The sequence below is a fragment of the Anneissia japonica genome, unplaced genomic scaffold (genome assembly GCF_011630105.1).
Source record: "Anneissia japonica isolate Jap-2015-1 unplaced genomic scaffold, ASM1163010v1 scaffold1208_len1460985_cov181, whole genome shotgun sequence".
NCBI classification, from domain to species: domain Eukaryota; kingdom Metazoa; phylum Echinodermata; class Crinoidea; order Comatulida; family Comatulidae; genus Anneissia; species Anneissia japonica.
In genome coordinates this window covers 420,565-443,866 of record NW_022688484.1, presented here as the reverse complement: position 1 = coordinate 443,866, position 23,302 = coordinate 420,565, and the positions used below count along the sequence as shown (strand labels likewise).

General features: G+C 36.0%; 2 protein-coding genes across 2 annotated transcripts in view; one reads left to right on the top strand and one right to left on the bottom strand.

Moving 5' to 3' along the window:
• Positions 1-2,940: 2,940 nt before the first annotated feature.
• LOC117122192 lies at positions 2,941-13,996 on the top strand. Its single transcript, XM_033267698.1, has 16 exons — positions 2,941-3,137; positions 3,668-3,872; positions 4,628-4,794; positions 5,531-5,828; positions 6,161-6,246; positions 6,837-6,956; positions 7,083-7,197; positions 7,893-8,068; positions 8,329-8,559; positions 9,180-9,388; positions 9,502-9,639; positions 10,546-10,686; positions 11,183-11,411; positions 11,875-12,079; positions 13,062-13,208; positions 13,764-13,996. The coding sequence occupies exons 1-16, from the start codon at positions 2,976-2,978 to the stop codon at positions 13,994-13,996; spliced, it is 2,862 nt and encodes a 953-aa protein (XP_033123589.1). The 5' UTR covers positions 2,941-2,975.
• Positions 13,997-17,426: 3,430 nt separating this feature from the next.
• The window catches only part of LOC117122284 (somatostatin receptor type 5-like), an 8,715-nt gene continuing 2,839 nt past the window's right edge, over positions 17,427-23,302 (bottom strand). Inside the window, exon 2 of the mRNA XM_033267830.1 lies at positions 17,427-19,432. Coding sequence (XP_033123721.1) covers positions 18,327-19,397 — 1,071 coding nt within the window. The 5' untranslated portion in view covers positions 19,398-19,432 and the 3' untranslated portion in view covers positions 17,427-18,326. The remainder of the gene's footprint in view (positions 19,433-23,302) is intronic.

Genomic DNA, 23,302 nt, shown 5'->3' with positions numbered 1-23,302 from the left:
TTTATTCGCTCATCATGTCACTGGCCATCAACTTATTATTATCTTTGCTGCCATCAACAGACGACATCGCGTCATCATGCGCTTACCTCCTGCTGCCAGGAGCGGATATGCATTCGTCGGTCGACAGTCGTACAGCGCAGTGTGTGTCCGGTTTTACCAAAAATTTTATTGATCGTTTAATCCTTTGAAGCTTTATATATTTGATAAATATTTTTGAGCTATCACTACCAGAATAATTTCTATATTTATATTAAAGTCATCAATGTTTTACACGAAGGTACGATTGTGGATATTTATGAATAACAATTTTGAATTAATGCACGGTATAACAATAAAGAAAGATTATGACTGATTTATAAATACTTTAGGATTACTGTACTTATTATATGCCTATATTATTATTATTATTATTATTATTATTATTATTATTATTATTATATTTATCGTGCGTTTTAGTTAATACACTTTTTGTGAAAGTATGATATTGTGGAATATATAAATATTGTTATAAATAATATTATAATATATAAACATACAAGAAATATTTTAGTTATAATGAAAAATGAAAAATATAAATAAAATTTTATAAAATAGTTACAATATGAAAATATTAGGAGGCATGCCGACGATATACAAATACACGAAGACCTTTTTCAAAATAAAGCAAAAATTAATATCATAGCTTTGTTTTATAATTTTTAATCAATGTTCTACGTATGTATTGGCTAAATTAGATCAAGATTAGATTAAGCTTCTTGTATAGTAACTATATTTTATGCAAAGAAATACTATAATTTTATGGAGGCATAGCTTTATTTGTATAAGGGCTTAGCACAAAGAACTCTTTAGAACCAGCTGATCACATTAAATAGACATTTATTCTCTTAAATCAAGGGCATTTGTAACAACCAGGTTTCCATAAAATCGCGACACGCTATCTGAACAGCTTTCGGCGACGCTGATTGGTTGGTGGACCTTTTCGGAGTGTCAATCAAACCTAACAACTGACCAATCAGAACAAGGCTAGTAATACGTGCGTGTCCAACAAGCCCACGTGTTGTCTCACAAACGCACGTGCTTGCGTATGTTATCATTGTCGTTTTGTGGGACCTTTGCATCCATCCAAGGGGCGGGGCTTAGCGGAAATGCCAATTGCGTCGGGAAACGTAGTGTAACGATAACGGATTCAAGTATAAAGAAAATGCAGTGAAAACCTTATAGCGACAGCGTAGTGATTTTATGGAAATAAGGTTTTACGCACGTCGAAGAGTTTGGCGCACGGTTAGCACCCCGAGAGTTTATTGTGTAAAAAAATAATATACAAATTACTAGTAGGGTCTTCGTAGCGAAGAACAATGAAAAAGGTGGAGAACAACTTTAAGTAATCCGAGTCACATTGGTCTGGCTATCAATGATGAATGAACAACAAACACGTTTGGACGCTCGATGCATCTTATAAACACTTTGATGTGCAAAATAATTTGATATACGTAGGCTAGGAAATTCAACGATATGTGTTGATCTTGTTCCTCAATAAATTACTGTATGCAAGCAAATCCTGTATGTGTGTTTTTTTTTTCTATGCATTATAAGGACCCCATCCATAAGGGAAAAGAGCCAATCAATCAAGTATTTTATTTTCACAATAATCAGGCAGGTGGCAGGGGTAGCGCAATGAATTTCCAGGCTGGATGATACACGAAAGTGCTCGACGGGAGGTGAAGGGTTTACGACGCGAGTGTAAGTGGGCGTGGCCGGCCAGGATCTGGTTATAGAGCCACTCGAGTTGTATATTTATTTGAGAGGCTTTATTCAATATACTAGATTCACACAAACAGTAGAAATTACAAAAATATTATTTTTCTCACCGACGATTTGTAGTTTTTCTCCCCGAACCGGGGGGATGGGGGAGGGGGTCTTGTGGTAGCTCGCTCCTCGACGGGGGCCCTGACCTTCGCCCCTCTCCCAACTATAAACGCCATTGTCGACAGATGGAATTATATCAAATAAAAGGTGACGTGACATAACTGATGATGACATAATTAATGTCGAAATATTGAATCCCAACACGATGGCGTCACGGTGCATTTCAATACTTGGAGTGACATTAAGGCCTATAGTCTACTTTCTTATGTGCCATAACTGGTGACGTTATTTGGTGCTGGTGAATGCAATTTCTAGTTGATTGATTGATTGATTGATTGACTGATTGATTATTGCTGGTTGGGGACAATTTAGAAAGTGATTGGGCTGGTTGTGTTTGTGACGACCATGTCGTTTGTTTGAGGATCATAATGATAGTAACAAAAAAATTAAATATTGATTAAATTCAAACTTTTGCATGCACGTAGTTAGTTATTCGTTAGAGTTCTTGTTCAGGACTTGCCCGACAGGGGGTCTGATGTCTCCGACCGGGAGGGGAACGAATCCCTGACCGTATGGGCGTGGTAGGGCGTACTCAAAATCTCAAGATCCCCATAGTCGGATCCAGTAGGGGAAACGGGGCACGTGCCCCCCCCCCCCACCCCGTTTTGCCACTAAATTTTAAAATTTTAAGGCATACAACACCAGGGTGGGCAAGGGCACCTGTCTCTTATACACATCTAGATGTGTATAAGAGACAGCCCACACCCTTAGAAAAATTCTGGATCCACCCCCCTGATCGCTGGTCTATACTAAGGGTCACTGAATATATCGCTCTTGTATTATTAATTAACCCAGGGAACAGTGAAACCTGATTAACCACTGAATTCCTTCGAAATTACTTATCACCTTTGAAGTTGATAATATTTATTTATTTTTTTAATTGGAAAACTTAAATGTTTTGATTAAGCAACATCATTTTTAGCATTGATCATGAATGAGTTGTTGCGTTTCCGCTTCATTGGTTTAACCTTTAACCCCCAAATTGCTTTATTCATGACTTGGTTGCAAGGGACGCCAAGGTCCCAACAACAAACTTTTGTAGTGCAACGATGGATGACTGTGATCTTGAAAAGCTGTCTGTAAAACCTGGGACGTTAAGTCCCAAGTTCGCAAAAAACGTAACAGACTACAACGTGACTGTAACTAGTGATGTTGCCAAAATTACAATCACTTGCTTGACTAGCGACAGTAATGCAAGCTACCAAATTATCGTGAGTTCTCTGGCCTAACTAGGCTTAGAATATGATAGGCCTAGACTGGCCCTTGTTGTTAGGCCTAGCTAGGTAGGCCCCTCTTTCATTTCAATCATGATCGTACAAGCTAGCCTAGGCTTATACAGCCATGGCCTAATCTAGCTTAGGGCCTACTTACTAGGCTTGGCCCTAAATATTAGTAGTAGTAGTAGTAGTATTAGCTTACCCTAGTATTAGGAGGGAGGTCGTCCGCAGGCCCACGTCATATGACTTTCGCCTAGGCTAGTCCTGGGATCTGTGGAGGACCAGGGATTTTATCCCTGACTGAGCAGTCCCCAGGATTAACAATAAAGTAAATAAATAAAAAATAATAATATGCCAATCAATCAAGGACAGGTAATGTAATGTAGACTTTCGATGGTTCGATCAGCGATTGTGATACAGACAGTGAGGCCTGCACCAGGTGGGCTGGGGGGGGGGTGGAGGGGAGGGGCACGTCTACACACAAAATTATTCCATGTAATTTAAGTTTGTTTAAATCCACACAGGGAAGTAAAGGCAGCAAAACCTTACCTTTAAAAGAAGGTGATGTAACACTAATAAAGATTGAAGTGTCTGCTGAAGATGGAACTACCAAATATTACAAGATCAGTGTGAACAGGTTGTCAGCACAAGATGCTTCACTCAGTAATATCAAACTCTCAATTGGTCAACTTGTGCCAGATTTTAGTAGCACGACTACTAAATATACAGGTAGGTATCTGGTAGTCATGATGAATGTTAACTTATGTTAGACTACTTTGTCTTTAATTAAAAACACAATATGTAGTTAAAAATTATGTTAATCACAAATTTAATCATAACCCCGGGCATAATGAACATCATTTAAATGCAAATCAATCAGCACTTAAATCAGAAGAAACTGAGGAAGTCAGACATTATATACTATAAAGTAAAGCTAAGGAGTGCATACCTTACTGCCCGGGCCCTGATGGTCCGGCACTGTTCAACACCAGGGTGGGCAAGGGCACAGATCAGTCTTGAAAGGTCAACACCCATGTCAACGCCACAATGGTTGTGGCTGAGGTGTGAAAATTTGAAGAAATAGTACACTTTTTGGCATCATAATATCATAGTTGTATAAAGTAATGATTTCAATTTACCACCATAGAACTGCTGCAGAATGCTCTTCCTTAAAACCTGGATATTTATATGGTTCATTTCAAAAAATTTCAGGCATTTCCTTGATTTATGAATTACATTGTAGTCGATAAGTGTACCAACCCCCCTTAAAAATATGTTGGGGATGTCCTCCCTATTTCCCTACCCCATGATCTGCACCCGTGAGGATGGGCTGCACTGCTGCAGCCAAGTCCACAGTGGTCTAGCAATCTACTATTCATTCAACTAGGACCACTTAAGCTACTCTTATGAACACACAGTTTTTAAAATCAGTGTTCAGGTTAAAGGTCATTGTTAATCAACCAATCAATATTAAATTGATGCAGGTACTGTTCCGTGCAGTGTGAGCCATCTCAAAGTAACAGCTATTGCTCCAGACAAAAAGACTTCAGTCAAAGTGAATGGAACAACCTCAGAAATGGAAGTCAACTTGAATGTCGGAGAAACAACCATTGAAATAGAAGTAACCTCAATAGATGGGTCAAATACACAGGTACAGTATTATCAAAAATAGTTTCTCTACACATCAAAGATCTTTCAAACACGAGAAAGTGATCTCCGTGCTTCTACGCGTAAAAAATAGAAGCGTTAATGTTAAGTAAAAAGAGCCAAAGAGTAATCACTTTTGAGAAAGAGGGTGTCCTAGTTGTTACCATGGCTGTTATAGAATTTGCACGCAGATGCGCTATCTTTAATTAAAGATCTCTGATGTCAAAGTTTGAAGAGTAATCACTTTTTCAAGAGGGAGCCATACACTGCGTTATTACAAAATTTGCACGCAGAAATCGCGAAGAACGCCATCTTGTAATTTTAAGATCTTTACTGCACATGTACATGTGTATGCTAATTCAAGGGTCCCATGTCTCTCGCAAGTCGCTGCAGTGTTCCAGAAATCGGAATGTCCTTCTGCACTCCTGTAAGCATGCACAAATCTCCAGGAAAATGCCCCATCTTCTGCAAGTTCATAACACTATTTGCATGTTTTGACTAACTTTATCAATTTTCTCACGGAAATCGGTGACAATGGGTATAACTATATGCAGAAAAATATAATTAGATGTGTTAAGAAAACTCATTTAACCAGGTCTTCCAGAAGTTACTTTTTCCTGCTTGGGATCACTGGAAATTACAGAAATGAATACATTTTGTAACCCAAAGAAATAAACTAGAAACATTAAATCATTGTAATTTGTTCTGTCATACTTTTTAATTATTCTTTTACTTACCAGCTTTATGTCATAGATATAAGCAGAAAGTGGTTTCCGCAGATGGTAATATTAGATGATCCCAACCTGGCAATCAAGTTTGAATGCCCTGTGACCTTAGGCCCCCTCTATAAACCAGTCAGCATCAAAGGATCAGATCCAAAGCATATATTCAGTGAGCCAATTATTGAACTGCTTACTCGAACATCCAAGCTGGATCCCTTAGATGAAACGCCATTGGAAAGTGATTGGAAATTAGCAGAGCAGAAACTGGATAATGAGTTATCTTTGGTGACTGTGAAATGTATTTTCTCATATGCAGGTACGTTTTTATCTTGCTTCAATACTACAGTAATTTTATTTCTTAATGGTCTTTCAGCACTAGTATCAAGATTCTATAATGTGATTTGCCCTTTTATGGGCAAGATGTTGTCATTTTACCCACCCATTGAGCAAATCAATAAACATAGACTGTTGTGTTGGTCTGCATCGTACCATAGAGGAAATTATATCTTAATTAAAATTGAATTAAAATTAATTGATATATTTCCTCAATGGTCGTACCATGGTGCCTAAGTTGGCCTTAAGATTTTCTGTACAATGTTTAATAAAAAAAAAAAAGACTTGCGTGCCATTGATCATATTTCTTCATAGGTTGCACAGAAAAGATCAAGTTTTCCAAGCTAGGAAATCATATTAAAAACTGCACACTAAAGCCTGTAACTAAAGAAAATGATAAGGTAAATAAACAGTATTTTATTACCGACAATTATAATAAATATGCGGTACATGTCTTGCCAATGCAGAGATACAGTAATAGAACAAATACTCAACATCCATCTATCCATTCTGTGAAATGAATCAAAGACTTGATTTTTTTACCTAGAATTACTAGATAGTGGCAATGTTTTTCTCAAGCCCAGACTTTAAATAATTTACTGATGAAGCACAAACAACTCTTTGTGGAAGACCGTTTCAATCATTAATTACTCTGAATGCATTTCCTAATGCCTAATCTTTGAGTTGACTTTCATAATTTAAAAGTGTGACCTCTTTGGCAATAGGCATATGTGACTGAACTCGACATAGTTAATAATTTGACGTTACCTATGACTAATGCCGACTTGACTTAATGAGCCTTAGGAGTAGTGTTTAGTTTTGAAGGCAAGAAAAGAATTAATGCATTTTACGTAGTATTGAACCAAAGACTACAAATTTGAGGTTGAGTACCAAAATTCATCTACCATAATCGTCGTCATGACTATAGTTTTTGTTTTTGTCATCCAATTTATATATTTTTATTTATTCTTAAAATGCACAATGTATATAGATAGAAAAAGAGACATGTAAAGGGTGTAGTCGTAAAGTGATAAAGAGCGAGGTGGATTGGCACGGCGCCACCCTTTGCACTGGCAAGTTCACTAATCGTGAGATCAACCACATATATAAGGTAGGCCTCAAAGATATTTCAATTCATTTTTTTCATTCTCCCTGTCACTCATGTGCAGTTGTTAATAAACTAGTAATGTATGTTAAAATATGATATAATATTATTGTTCTTTTTTTACACCTCCAGGAACATGCTTGGGAAAAGTCTTTACAGGAAGTGGTTGGAGGTGGCAGTGTGGAGAGCCTCTTACAAAATTCTCAGCGTTTGATTAAAAAATATAGAATCGGCTTACCTACACCAGGTCAGATTGCATTTATGGCATAGTACCATTCCATCTACATCCATTATTTAGGAAAGACAATTCTGGATGTCATGCCAGTGATCACACTCAAACATAAAGTTTATATGATCATTGCTGAAAATCACAGTTAATGATCACACTTGAGTTATGATTTCTCATAATGATGACCATACATTTTAATCATTCACACGTACATGTAGAAGATCACACTAAATGATTAAACTCTATGCTCATTTCTTGTAACCACACATTATGATCACATGAAAAGTTGCTACAATGGTCAAGAAAAGAAATATGACACTTAACAAGATCAGATGGTCTTGCAAAAACTATCTTGCAAGGCACAGTCCAAAAAGAAGGAGAAGAGGAAAACAGAGGAAAAGATAAAAAAGAGTGGAAAGTGGTTGTCATTTGCCAGATCCGGAGGGTAATTGCATGACCATGACCAGTGGCGCGAGGTCATCATGACATCTTCATAATTGCCTCAACAACCTACCAGGGGTTATGGATTGAACAATGATGATGATGATGATCACAATTTTTTATTGCTTCTGACAACTGCACATCATGATGATCATTCCTTATAATCACGCATGGTGATCACTCCATATTTACACTAATGATTACATGATTACTTCTGTTAATCACAATTACTTTATGATCACATTTATAACAAATTCTGTTTTCAATTTCAGGCCAGACTCTTCGTTACGAAGAAGGAGACACTCCACGAGATCACCTTCACAGTGCCACTGTCAACCTAGCCTGTGCTATCAAAGATAATCCTAAATGTGCTGAGCTTCATTATAAGCTGGGCCTTCTCATGGAAGAACAGTACTATGCTGAGGATATGTATGGGCTAAGGAAACAGGTGGGGGTGCTGTTGCTAATGAATATTGGACAAAAAATTAAAGAAAAAACAGTTCTTATTAAATAGGTTGTGGTTATATTTATCTCACCATAAACAATCAATTAAATGATAGGTTTATGTTACTGATTTCCCCATGCATATACCCCTTTTTTAAGGCAGGGATAATTACAGTACACAGAATTCTCCACTGCCACAAAATACAAAATACATGATAAGAAATATTTTTTCCTTTATGTAGAATGATTAATTTTTATTTGCAGGATGATGTTGCTGATGACTTTGGAAGTTTGATGTTGAATGCCAAGGAGACTGGGAAAGAGGAAGAGATTGGTGGAATCTGCCAACAGCGTGGAGTTGATCCCAAAGCGCCATTGTCAAGAGTTCTCCAAGCTATTGATGAAGAATATAAATTCCTTTTGGAGTCGGGACAGTCCGGGAAAGCGGATTATGTCCAGGGATTGTACATATGGAAATCGAAACAGGCTACAAAAGTATGTAATTAAGTTATGTAATATACCTTGTGAATCACTCTGCTAATTTAGTCAAACTTCCCACGTTTGGTTTATAATAAAGGAAAGAAGCAGTAGTAATTTAACATTTTTTTTAAATGGGAACAAAGAAAATTTAATGAAAATTAGTTTCTTTAGTAACATTTATTTCATAATGGTCATAAAAAAAGTTACATTTACACTGAATTGATGCATATTTAATTATATTAAAGTAAAAAACAGTATAGTTAGAATAAAGAAATTAGACCATTAAAGGGATAAAAAAAAAAAGATGTAACTTATCTCATGATCACCCCAAATTAAAATACACAAAAAGTAGTAATAAAAATATTAATAATAATAAGGTAAGAACTTATATAGCGCCATTTAAAAAACCGAAGTAATTATCAGTGGCACTTCAATAATAAGAACAATAATTATTATTATAATAAATAGTAATACATAATATAATAAAAATACAAAGTGCAAAATATAGGTTTTTTCTAGATATGACTAGTATAAGTGAATGAACAAATAATTAAATTTTGAGCATCAGTCTTGTTTTGATCTAAATCTAATTCTACCATTGACCTTAACCTATAGAATCTGCTTTGTTTTGTTAGGATGGAAAAGCATCACAAGCGGCAACGGACCAGCAGAACCCTCTAGGCCAGGCCTTCCTAAAATTCCAAGATGCCCTGAGCCTCGATCAGAATAATGCCTTGTACAATATCCACGTAGGTCGACTGCTTCTGCTACAGGACAAACCAGAAGCAGCTCTAAGCAGGCTAGAGTTGGCTGTTGGATTAAAACCACAAATGACAATTGCACGGTATTCAGTTCAACCTTTTGTGTATTTATTTATACAATATAAGTATTTTTTATATAGCATTTAAATTGATATGATATTTATTGATATAATATTTATTTATATATTTTTATCAGATTTTACTTAGGACTGGCTATTACACAGCAGAAGTCTGGTGCTGGCTCAAGAGCAAAAGAAGCTGCAACCTATCTCCATGACGGCCTAGAAAAGTTCTTGGAGTTGGGCCTATCCAAGGCTGATTCTGTAGAACATTGGTAAATACTTGCTTGGTTTAATATCATTTTCGCTTTGTAACTTTATACAAAACTTCGTTGTAGTAAAAAGTCTATAAATCAATGGAAACTCAATCATTTTGATCAGCATGTAACGTCAGGTGATGTAGATTTATATAGCACATTATACTGAAGTCTAAAGCGCTTGATGACAGGGGTGGATCCAGAATTTTTTCAAACCGGGGGCACAACATATTCAGAATAGATAAGTGAGAGTGCTAATTTCAATATATATGCCTTGAAATTTTAAAATTTAGTGGCATGTGCCCCTGGATGAGTGGACTATATTACAGTATCTTCCTTATCCCCTAAGGAGAGTGCCTGAGCTACCCAGAAACCAGTGCCAGCTACTCTCGTCTCTTCACAACATAACATGAGCTTTGTGGACCAGTAAACCTGTGTAACTAATCCCTTCTCATCTCGAAAGATGTACTGGGTTCTTTAAAGTGCATGTGAGCAAATTGTAAACACTGGACCTACAGTTTATATCCTTATTCGAGAAGTAATTTTTCATCCCCAAAACCATGTGTACCGCTCAAAGCAGCATCGATATTATGGCTGTAGGTTGCTGTGACCCTGCCTTAACTGCTCAGCCATTCAACTGGCCCAAAATTTGATAATTATAATTATATTTGATAATTCTTTGAAATTCATGTACAGTGTATGTACTGTACTATCTTGAAAAGAAGCCTGCTATCTTGCGAGATGAGCTTCTTTTCGAGGTTAATTTTGCCAACTGAAGAGGTGGGCTTTATTTCGAGATGAGCTTCTCGAGATTAAGCCCATTGGGCTTCAATTTGAGGTTTTACGGTAAGAAATTAGTGGATTTTTAAAAGACATTTTAGAATTTACCACCAAACTTTTTTTGCATACTCTATTAATATATAGGAAGCCTGAATTTGATCTCCATTCTGAGGACCTTTGGAGAGAGACCTCAGTCCAGCTTTTCCGAGGCTTCCTTCAACTTGGTTCCATGCAAGCAAAGATGCCTATAGAGAAATTAATGGGTGCAGATCAGATCTTCCACAGGTAAAAAACTAAAATATATGAATGTGCTTTACTGTAAACTTTGATGTTTTTTCATAGATGCACTTTATACAGTAAGTCTTCCTCCTTGCTTACTACCATCATGTGAGCTAAAATGAATTGGAGGTAAAGGCAAGGTAGGAGAATAACCCATAGCTCGCTGCGTCATTGTGCTGAATTGCGTATGAGCATAGTCCATGACTACCTAGCCGTTGTAAAGAGGTGCTTATAGCAGCTACATATTCACATCATTCCACAATAACAGGGATTGAAATGAACCATAGCATTGGGATAACCCAACCCCCCTTCTCTTCCGAAATATGGAAGGGGTTCTTTAAAAGTGCACACAAGCCCTGATGTGTACATTTGATCTCCAATTTAAGTCCCTCTGAGAGGATGTAGTTCTACCTACTGAACCCTGGGCGAGGAGCTGCAAATAAGGCTCCTAACAGCCTTCTGCTTGGCCATTGTCTGAGAGCTTGTGTTCCTCTTTCTACAGCTGTGGCATATTAGCAGCGCAGAATCTTTGCAGCCTCTCTGCCAGGGCCAACACCTACCAATCGATGGAATGGATCCTTCTGGACTGCCATTCAAACCTACTGGAGCTGCTGCTGAAGAATCAATCTGATAATACCAAATGTATTGCTCAACGCTGTCAGCAGTTATCTGCTCTGATTCGATGTTCAACATTGCCCAAGAGTCCAGATATTATGAATTTACAAACAAAGGTAAAGGCAGTATTTGATCAGACTTTGACTGACGGTGGTGTAACAACTATGAGCTCTCACTGGCTGAAGTCAGGGTCCCCAGGCCTGGACCCTGAGATACTGTATTCATCAGAACTTTTGTTTGGCCTCAAATACGTCGAGTTGGGGCCTTTTTTTAAAGAGCAGAACGTTTAAAAAACTCTGAGTTATTAAGCCTTAAAACATCAAAGCTTGCGAAGCTTTACTCTGTACCCCAGAGTTCTAGCCGGACCAAGCTCCCAGGAGTAGTGCCTGAAGAAGTAGGGGCCTCAGGCCTCTTTGTTACACCACTGTTGACTGATGGTGTATGTTGTAGAGATGATCAAGTCATGAGTCTTTCAACTTGTGGTCGGCTAATTGCAAAATAGCTGATTAATGATGATGCAGTATTGACCTAAGAATACATACAGTGACTGGTGTGATTCAGTTTGATCTTCTTTTTTAGACATGTCAAAAAGGCGTGATTATCCAGCCAACAAACAGCCAGGCCCTGTGTCAGCTTGGCAATGCCCAGCTTGCCATCTATGATAATCAGCCCGACTCAGCTGGGGGCACTGCTAACCTGCAGGCAGCTCAGATGTCCTTTAGGGCTAGCATTGCCCAAGAAGGCAAACCAATCACTGGAGGAGACCTACCAGAACAGTTAATAGGTATACTCACTTTGACACATTCAAAAGTTTATCTTACAGTTATTATAGTAAAGTAATTATCAATAATCATAATAAAACCTTCCGCCAAGCTCCACCCATTGGATAAGTGAACAGTGTAAACAACATACGCAAACGCATGCGAGATGTGCATATTCCTGGTCATGTTCTGATTTGATGTATTTTGATTTGATTGAAAGAATGTGTATGTGTTCTCTCAGCCATTCACAACATGTTTTGTATCAAATGAAATCTAATTACTGTACAGTAACTATACAATCTATTTCTGGCTGTCATTATTGCACGAAAAATGAGTCGGGGGAGTATTTACAAGAAAACTATGTAATGTTAGGAAATAAAAATAATTTTTTTCTTTGCTTACTTAAGATATTTATTGAACTGATGATTGGGGTAAGGGAAAAAAATTAATAAATAATTTTAAATTTTTCTTTTTATTTTTTGATGTCTTCTCTGGAATTATGTTTTTGGTAAACTAAATAATGTTTTAAATTGAACTTTTGATATTTTATAGCTGCAATAATTTTTTGTAATTGAATAATTTTTATATTTATTTTTTAATGAATTTTTGATATTTAAGCTGCAATAATTTTTATTGTAATTGTTTTTGATTGTGATTTTCTTGAATGTCTTATGCTGGAATTTTATAAACTATTTTTGTACTATATTTTGTATACTAAATTAATTAACTATACTAAGCTAATGATAATTTATTTAACCTGCAATTTTTTTTCTGTATATATTTGTTCCTAGTTAAGAAAATTGATTTAATGATATTTAAACTGAAATTTTTAGAATCTTACTGTTGATATTTTTTTTCTGTTTTTTTGTGTATCCGAGGAAACCAAATTTCAATTTTACTACTTGTACTATTGACAATAAAATTACTTTGAACTTTGTTTCTATACAATGTGAATAACAATGAAGTAATAAAAAGGTATGATGTATAGATGTTATATTGTTGTAGGCCAAGAATGGTGGAAGTTGAAAGAGAAGAAAGAACAAGAGGAAAAAGCTGCTAAAGAGGCAAAGTCCAAGCCAGCGACTACAAAGGGAGCACCGTCACCAGCTGCAGGGCGGGGTAGAGGGGCTACTGCTAGTAAGACGACCCCAAGTAAGTGCACCAGCTGAATCCTACAGAAGTTAATTATTTCCAGTCCTCTTTTAGTTATTTCTCGGTTAAAGATGTACTTCCCCATGAAAATCATTTTTTTAAATTAACTTGCTCATTTCAAAATAAGGTAAAAATTATCAGCTTGAAAAAACATTGAAATTAGTGTATTTAAATAATGTGTACCCATAATTTTACTACTATAATAATAATAATAATAATATTAAAATGAAACAATAGTAGTTTTAAAGAAGGCTTTTTCACAACAATTGAATTACTTCCTTTTTTAAAGCTGACATACTATTATTATCATATTTATTTTTTTATTATGTTATTATTAAATTTATATTTTATTGCTATTTTTGGTTGATAATGAACAATAGATTATTTTTTCAATAAATGTTTTAAAAAGGTTTTTCAGGAGGCTTTTTTTTTTACAGATCACATTTTGTATTACCGTAAATATTTGTTTTCCATTTGTGTACAAAAATTATGTTAGCATTGAGAAAATATTTTATTTATCTACTACTGCTCTTTTGTATTATTTCATGCATTTAGCAAGAAGAAGTGTGTCAAAGGCCGCTCCAGTGAGGGGTGCTACAGCTAGTCGAGGAAAACCTGCTCCAGCTAGGACTCCACCAACCAGAGGTGCGCCAGCCAAAGTAACACCAAGGGGTGGACCAGCTAAAGGCTCAGGGACAACAGCAGCTAAACCACAGCCTAGCAATCCAGAAAGCACTACTAGACCAACCTCAGCTAATAAAGAAAGTGAGAATCAATCCAAAATCTGAGTATTTTTCAGTTTTACGCTGACTTAGCTTTATAGTCGAACCAGTCAATCTTTAGACAAAATTATAATGAACACAGAAGTAATTTTAACATAAATATTTTAATAATATACAAATAATAGCATACCAAAAGCCCGAAAAAATCTAATCAGGGGAACATTGTTCATTATAAGGATATTTAATGGGTTAAAATCAAACGTTTTATTGCACAACTGCTCAGCTGGAAGCATATAAATGCATGTCATTGCCAAGTTGTTGCTAACGAAAAAATGTGAATTACAGGGTAATACGCCCGCGCGCGATCCAAAAGCGGGGAACACATAGGTTTGTCGCGTCAAAGGGATCTGTTGCCGAGTGATCTCCTTCTCAATAATACCTCCATGCTCTGCCTATATAATTCTAATTTAAAGCGATTTAACAACATATGAATAATTAACATTCCTAAAGAGATTGGCTAAAGTGGAACATCAAGAAATGGGTACAGATTGATGCGTACGCCCGTCTACAGCTACGAACAGTTGTACATACATAGCGAACGTTTTACATAGTTTTACGCCCTTAAATTTACATTGATTGACAGAGGTTTTTTTTAACCAATTGGGATTAGTTTCATATGACAAGAACCTGTGAATGTTTATCTTTCTTTATCCGAGAGGAACAAAAACGTTTTCGATTGACCAAAACCTGAAATGGAAATTTGATCAACCTTAGCTGTAGAAAAGCCCAAACAATGTCTCCTTACGCTAGTAGCGGGAGGCCTAGAGCATTTCAAAAAGTGAAAAGTGACTGAAGGTTTTCTTAGAGAATGAACATATAACAAACATATTACCAATCAGAAAAGAATTTTCTTTCAAATTCCGGAGAGAACAAAGAAATTCATCAAGAATTGGTTGAGATATGACTTTAAAAAGATAAAAATTACCGGTTTCAGAGCTAAACTCGGTGCAAATTACAGCATAAATTGCTTATCAGCTAAAGTTTGCTCTTGTTAAAAACGAAAATTCATATGAAGCACTTTTTATGATAAATTTTCTGAAAACGTTATTGAGTGCCAGAGAATTTTAATTTGTTAAAATGAATCATATTCATGGCTCCTAAAAAGCATAAAACGTTTGAAAAACTCTTGCACTAGGACCTGTTGTCATGTAGCTATGTTGCTGGTTCCAGATTCTGCAAGTATTGGTTTTGCGAATTTTGAATTTTCTAAAATATTATTTATTTTTATAAAATATGAAGTTAACGGGTTGGAGAATAACCGGTAACTCGCAGGGTCATTGTGCTGAATTGTACAGTACTGTATATGGGCGTGGTAGCTACATGTTCACATCATTCACGATAGGGGCTGAAATGAACCATAGCATCGGTGTAACCCCTTAAATTTTCTGGAAGGTGCAATGGGTTCTTTAAAGTACACACCAGCCAGATGTGTACACTGGACCTCCATTTTTAAATTGACTTAAAAGTCCTTATCTGAGAAGACTTGGTTCTAACAACTGAACTATGGGCGAAGAGTGGCTCAAACCAGCACCAATGTTAAAGCTGTAGTTAGCTGCGTCTCTGCCTTACCGCTCGGCCACCCAACTCGCCACACAGTTATATTGTAAAATTATGCTCTTTGCTCAGTAAAATTAAATTGTAACAAAATATGTTTCATTAATAGAAAAAAAGGTTTCGTATTTAAGGACTATTTCGGGAATTACTACTTCTTTCAGGCTGTTTAGAGAAGTATGTGGAGATCCTGGAGTCCAAGTTCAAGAATGACTTACTAAAGAACGTGTATGCTGGCGTCAATTATAAAGATGTAAACGACCCTGACCTTCAAGCTTTCTTCAAATTCAAAATGTGGCTCTAGATCCCAAGAGGGCGTTTTTCATTTGGCATCATCTATCAACCAGAGTTTATGAGCACTATCAACATCATCAGTGGTAGATCCAGGAATTCACAATAGAGGGGGCCCACAGCTGGACTTTCACACATAGGGATGGCCGAAAATGACGTACATAAACACATACGTATTATATATTGTATATTGTATGTGTGTTTCTTGGACAAGCACGTACTGACCATGTTCTGATTGGCCAGTTGTTCATTTCGAAAATGTCCCTTTAATAGTGATGATAAAAAAAAAAACAAGCAAGTGACGTCAACTCAGTTGATTATTGGTCAGTAGTTTTGCTATGTCACCTACAGAACTGGAATGATGAATCATGTTCAACTCTCAGGATTTGTCTGGACAAATAGAGAAGCCATCTCGATTGCATCACAATACTGGTCACAGTAAAGTGAATGTTAAGTGAAAAGATGTAGCAACAGTGTATCAATTTTATGGAAACCAGATTTTACAGCAACAAAGAATCCACCACATTAACATTGTGAATTTTAAGGCCATAAGACCAATGGTGGCACCAGTATTTGCCTGAGGGAGTGTATGATGTCCGCGATGGTGAGGGAGAGCAACTCCCTGTCGAGAACTTAAGTGGGCTGGTCGGTCGTCGCTCAAAATCTCTCGGATGTGATCCATCTGGCATATCCCTGGAAACTATGACCATTTAGTGGTTTGAAAGGCTTAAACAATTTTAGAGTTCATTGATATGTAAAAAATATATATAATATGTCTTCTCGTTGACAAATTGTGTTATTCTCCCCGATGAGGTCGGGGTCAGCTGAACCAGAGGGGGCCCTGCCTTCTCCTCCGGCGCCACCCCTGCATAAGATGCTATTTATTTATGTTTTCTGTGTTTTTTTACATGAGCAAGAATTAAGTGTGAACAGTGTCTGACAGCCTGCCCTCCCCTTTTTTTAGTGAACCAAGTACTTATATATTAAATACATTCCAATTCTAGCAAAACTTCACCTTGAATTTGTGAACTTGTAATAAACAAATAGTAGTTATTTATTGTTTAGTATTATTTTTCATACACAATGTTTTTTATATTTAATTATGTTGTTCTATAAACTTGCTGTGTTGCAATAACCGTAAGGGTTAATTACCTTGTTGACACTCACAGACATACACTGCCAGTGGACCTAGACTACGGTATTGAAACTGAAATAATTCAGTAGGTTAGAAAATGGTGGTGTCGTTGATGGCAATAAGAGTTCATATTCCGCTTTGTTGTTCAAATTGTGTTATATTGTACTTTTGTAATAAACGAAGCCATTAAAGTGGCTGTATGCCTTAATCATAGAATTGTCTGTAAATTATAGAGAATCAAAATATCTATATCTTGATCTATGTCTCATTAAACTGGATAATCCAAATGAGTAACTCAATATTTAGTCTGTGTTAATTTTGCTGGCTATAACTCGAATTTACCTGTAGGTCTACTACCTAAGGTTAGGGGTGAAGTGCGTCTTCACTAATCAAGACAATTTCGAATACAAGATTTCTACCGGCTAAGTACCAACTGTCATTTTTAAGTTATGGGAATTTTCCCGATTATTCCACACATACAGTTTAATATATTTAAGACATCTTACAACATATTTAAAAATCTCAATAAGCCTAAATACAAACTTAACCGACCAATCAGAACATGGCCATGGATAAACACGTCCCACAAACACACATTACATTATAGTACACTTCAGTAACAATATTCAACTGGGTGGTGCTTAGCGGATTGGTCCATTCGATCTCTTTAAACAATAAATTTTCCCCCCATTTCTTTCTCAATTATGATGACAGTACATTCACGCATCGAAGACTTTCATCGATTCTGAAATAATATACTTTATTTGCATTTTGTTGTACAGGATGTGCTTATTTTATATTCAATTCTAAATTTCTTCATATAATTTCTACTGTTGTATTTACATATACAGGCTTGCTCACCGTTAACTTTGGAAAACGAATATGAAAAAAGAATTTGCGTGAACAGTGGTGTTACTGAGGCGTATCTATTTTAAATGACGTCACACCTCTGCTTGCCATGGAGAATATAGACGATAGAAGAAATGTATTAGTTTGCTCTTTTTATTTGACGGCACTACTTTTTTTTTTACATTCGGAGCCAACAGTGAGTCGTCTGAACAAACATTGTTTACAAAAATGCTCTAATATTTAAAAACGAAATAGAAAAGTGTTGTCTTTTCCTAAATCTAACTTTTAAATTCTGTTTTCTGCTACTTATTGTTGAATTTTTTATTAGCAAGTGTGAACATTTGGTTGGTATTTTGATCACACTAAGTAGGCCAACATAGAACTTCAGTATTATAAATATAACTGTTAAAAGATAAAATAAAATTTCCGTAACGGAAATGGTAAATATCAGATTCGTGATAATCAGTTGGTTGAAAATCAGTTGGTTGATAATCAGTTGGTTTGAAAATCCTAAATTTGTACATTGATAGGTATGTTCTTTTTTCTGTTACATCTGTTGCAGTATACGTCATAAAACGCTCGTCTGAACCTGTAATTCATTGCATTATATATCACAGGATTTACCGAGGAATTTATTTGAACCATGAGGAAGAAAAGATTTATTAGTGAATTGTTGACTGTAATTTTATGATCTAATAATACAACATATATCTGAAATGGTGCCAAGCAACCAACGTAAACCGTAATAGTTACAAATACTGTCAGGAAAACTTTCAATTCTGATTTCGATATTGGATTTGTTCCGGCCGAACTACCTGCTATACTTCGCGACTTCCGCACTGACATCAACATCGCCGTGTAAAGAGCTACTATGATCACAATCATCAACACGATGATAGCTCGATTTACGTACCACAGAATTACTATGTATTCTGACCTGCTTGTACAAATTGTAACAAAATTCGGCAAAATATCGACAGCAAAGAGAGGCCAGGAAACTTCTTTGGTTTTTTTACGAAACAGGACCAACAATGGTGCACTCCAAGACAAACATAAAAACCAGATGATGCCACAGATCTTTAAAGACTTTAAACAATTCCCAAATCCACTTCGTCGGAACTTCAAAGGTCTGCAGATTGCCATATAACGTTCAACGGATAGCCAAAATATTGTGAAGAATGCCACTTGTTCTACTGTAAAATAGAGAAACTTATTTAGCGGACAAACCCAATTCATCATTTCACCGTTGTCAGTTACATCCCTTAACGGACTTTTAAGATAAGAGTTCCATATCAAATCAGGTGCCGTTATGAGGAGCAACGTATCAGCTATCGCCAAATTTGCGAAGTACACGTTAACAGGTGTGTGCATGCACTTTTTGCTTGCTATCACGATAATTGTCATTATGTTACCAATGACACCGATGGAGACCACGATTGGCATAATGATGGGGATGATAACTTTGTCCAAATCTGTATACGAGATCGATTTTATGTAACTAGCCCACAGTTTGATAGATGAGTCGTCGAGTTCTGCTCTCGTAACGTTTTCATATGATCCGTTATTGATGACACCCGGCATTTTGGTGGAGGCTAGGGAGCAGTGATGTTTTTTAGCTGTTGAAATAACACATAAGATGAATGAGAATACAGTTTATAATACTTCACCAGAATTAAATCAATGATAACTAATTTTATAAAAAGTAACGTTTTAATACTACTACTAATAATAATAGTAATAACAATCATAATAACTATAATGATAATAACGAAAACACTAATGATATCAATGATATTAACGATAAAAATAATGATAATAACACAATAATAAAAAAATGTGTGTGGATGGCGACTAAGATATGTCTGAAAACAAATCAGAGTTATAATAAATAAAATTGCCGATCAAGTATCAAAATTTAAATAGAGGATAACAGAACAATAATGTACTTGGACATCATTGCATAACAGATGAAAGTATGAAACCATAAATATAATGCCTACCTACTTGAGTATATTGCTAAAACAAATAGAGCTCTCTGTTCTCTTTTTATTGTTAATCTTCTCAATGAAAGACGACAGTAGTTTCAGATATATACAATATTCATAGTTGTGCCAAATGTGTTAAGTTAATTATATTTATTAACAATTATTAGGAAAATGCTTAAATTATACAATATGTTTTGGAATATTTGATTCTTTACTAATGTAGCTAATACATTTACCATTTATTTATCTATTTCCATAAACCCCCCGAAGGACAAGCATGTTTGTACGAAAATAAAATACAGTACAACGTAAATTTAACGTGTACTGACTCAGTTGTGACTGGCCAGTAATGCAGGTTGATTTTTAATCAACAATTAACAATTAACTGTTAAAACAGTTCGAAAATGTCCATATGATAATGTGATTATCGGAAAGAAGCTGGTGACGTCAATTCAGCTGATAATTGGTCAGTAGTTTTGTTACGTCACAGACAGGACTGGTATAATGAACAAGGCTCACCTTTCTCCATCTGTCTGGGACAAGAGAAGCCTTCCTGATCGCATAGGTAGTGATTGTATGTGAAACGATGTAGTGATAGTGTAACAATTTTTTGGAAGTCAGATTACACTCTACAAGGAACACACACCATTAACAGTGTCATTTTTTAAGGCCATAAGATCATGGGTGGCGCCACGATTTGCCACATTGAGTCCGAATCTCCGACAAGAACGTAAGTGGGCGTGGTTTTAAACAATTTTAAAATCTATTAATATGTGAAAAATATATATAATTTTTTCATCGCCCGGCGAAGTGTGCTATTCTGCCCTGAAAGGTTGGGGGTGGGGGAGGGAAGCTTTACCCCCTTGGCGCCACCTTTGCATAAGACGCTACTTATTTAAGTTTTCTTTTTTTTTTAACATGAGTAAAAGATAAGTTGGAATACAGTCTGACAGCCTTGCGCCCGTTTGGTGTGGTAACATTGGTAGTTACAATATATTATATTATAGTTTAATCTATTAATCATACATTCCAATCCTTCTAAAACTTCACCTTGAATTTGTAAAGAACTTTTTTACAAATATTTTTCATATATGTTTTTTTATATTTCAAGATTCAAGATTGCTTTATTATCATTAACCAAACATGAGACAAATAAAATTCGTTTTGCTTGCTGCATACAACGAAAGACATGGAAAAACAGTAAAAGGCAATAAATACATGAAAAACATTGAAAACAACAAACTGATACAATACAATAAAAATGTACTTAATATCAATATAGTATTGATATTCATTAGGATATCATATTGTTGTACTAAGCAGGCGCGGATCCCGGCGGTAGTGACACGTCCCCCGTTTTGCCACTATATTTTGAAATTTTAATGCATAACAATGTTACGTATTGAAAAGTGCTCGATGAATAATAGATAGTTTTCGCCGCACGACGTTAACGTTAACGGCTGACGTCATAATTTATTCATCTTGCGTTGTGGAGTACGGTAACGGGTTTGCGCATGCGTATTTCGATTTGTTTACGGGCGGAGCTATTGTGTTGCATGTTGGGAACTAACGTTAAAGTGCAGGTGCGGCGAAAACTACCTATTGAAGTTGAGCTAGCTCACAAAATAAGGTGATTTTTAAGCATGATTTTTTGCTTTGAACATTTCAATGGGCAGCAGGGGGCACTGGGAAACTCTGTATATGTCGCTGAAAAATAGGCCTATGTGTAGGAATAAACAATCTTTCAGCAGAAAAAAGCTATTATAACAAATAATAAATTATCAGAAGAAAACAGTTAAGTTATAGCAAATCTGAAACGGCGAAAAGACGGCGAAAAACTATCAGAATTAATGTTCGCGGTCAAAATAGGAAACTCGCACAAGTTAATGTTCGTAAAATCTTTTTTCGCTCGAAATGGCATCCGCTCAAACTAGCATTCACTCGAAGTGGCATTCTCTCGTATTGACTAGTTCCCTATTAGATGACGCTACACGCTGCTTATAAAACAATGCTAGAAATGTATTAGTTTGCTACGCCCTTTTATATGGCGGCACTACTTTTTATGCGCTAGACATTCGGAGTAATCTGCACAAAGAGACACAGATTTCAAAAATGCTTTATATTTTTTTTAATTAATAATATTCTCAAATATCAGATTCTTTAATAATCGTTTTGTTTTAGGTTTGTTTTTCTAAGTTACTAAATTTGTACATTAGATGTGTTCTTTTTTCTATTACATCTGCTGCAGTATACGTCACGAAAAGCTCGTCTGAACTTGTATTTCATTGCATTATGTATCACAGGATTTACGGAAGAATTTATAGAAAACATTAGAAGGAATATATTGATAGGAAATAATTCTTTGTACTTTTATCCTGTGAACTAAATTCGTCACGTATGTAAAATGGCGCAATACAAACAACATAAACCGTTACAGTTACAAATGCTGTCAGGAAAACCTTCGATTCTGATTTCGATCTTGGTTCTGTTCCAGTCGCAGTCGAACTACCTGCTGTAATTCGCGACTTCCGTAATGAGATCAACATGGCCGTAAAAAGACCTACTATGATCAGAATCATTAACACAGCGACATCTCGCTCTATGTACCAAATAATAAAGAGGATTTCTCCAGACCTGGTACAACATGTAAGGAAATTCGGCAAAATTTCGACATACAAGGGAAGCCAAAATATTTCATAGGTTTATTTACGTAGCATGACCAGATACACCGTATTCCAAGACAAACTTAAACACCAGATGATGCCACAGGTCTTCAAAGACCTTGAACAAATCCCAAATCCACTTTGGGCCCGTTCGAGCGAAAAAATATCCGTGCGATTCACCAGTTAATTCACCGGTACACACTTTCTAAAACCGGTCGGACACTAGTCTAATTACCTTTCCATCTGGATTATCCGCGACAATTTTGACCACCAAATTGCTGGGTAGAATACCGTGTATGGAATGACCATGGATAGTCCGGCAGCTTAGCAGATGGATGTGGACGTTCCGGACAAAAGCACCAATTTGTTTGTACATGCTTCTTATGGTCACAGCATTCAATTTTTGGTAGGAACCACCTCATCCGAGGTCATTATGGCGGCCATCTTGGATTTCAAAATGGCCGCCTAATAAAACCTATGTTTATCTATATCTTCGCTTCTAAACCACTTGGAATTATAATTCTAATGTCTGAAACTATTTTATATGGTCAAGGAAAACCATCATACAATTTTTGACCTGGTATTGCCACAAATAGGTCATTTAAGGTCATTTAAGGTCAAATATTGTATGGTATCTTAAAAATTACATAATTATCATATTTTACATTAGAACCATACCCTGACTCTCAGAATTCAAAATCTTTACTATGGAACTACAATATTTCATTCGAGGTCATTTTGGCGGCCATCTTGAATTTCAAAATTGCTGCCACGCAAATTCTATATTTATCAATATATCGGTTTTTAAACCACTTTAATGAGAATTATGATATCTAAA

Bases quoted from the DNA above. Each gene is read 5' to 3' on its own strand.
- LOC117122192 (XM_033267698.1), top strand. From the start codon at position 2,976: ATGGATGACTGTGATCTTGAAAAGCTGTCTGTAAAACCTGGGACGTTA. The intron at 7,198-7,892 runs GTCAGATTGCAT...TTTCAATTTCAG, and splicing joins AATCGGCTTACCTACACCAG to GCCAGACTCTTCGTTACGAA. The intron at 13,209-13,763 runs GTAAGTGCACCA...TCATGCATTTAG, and splicing joins TGCTAGTAAGACGACCCCAA to CAAGAAGAAGTGTGTCAAAG.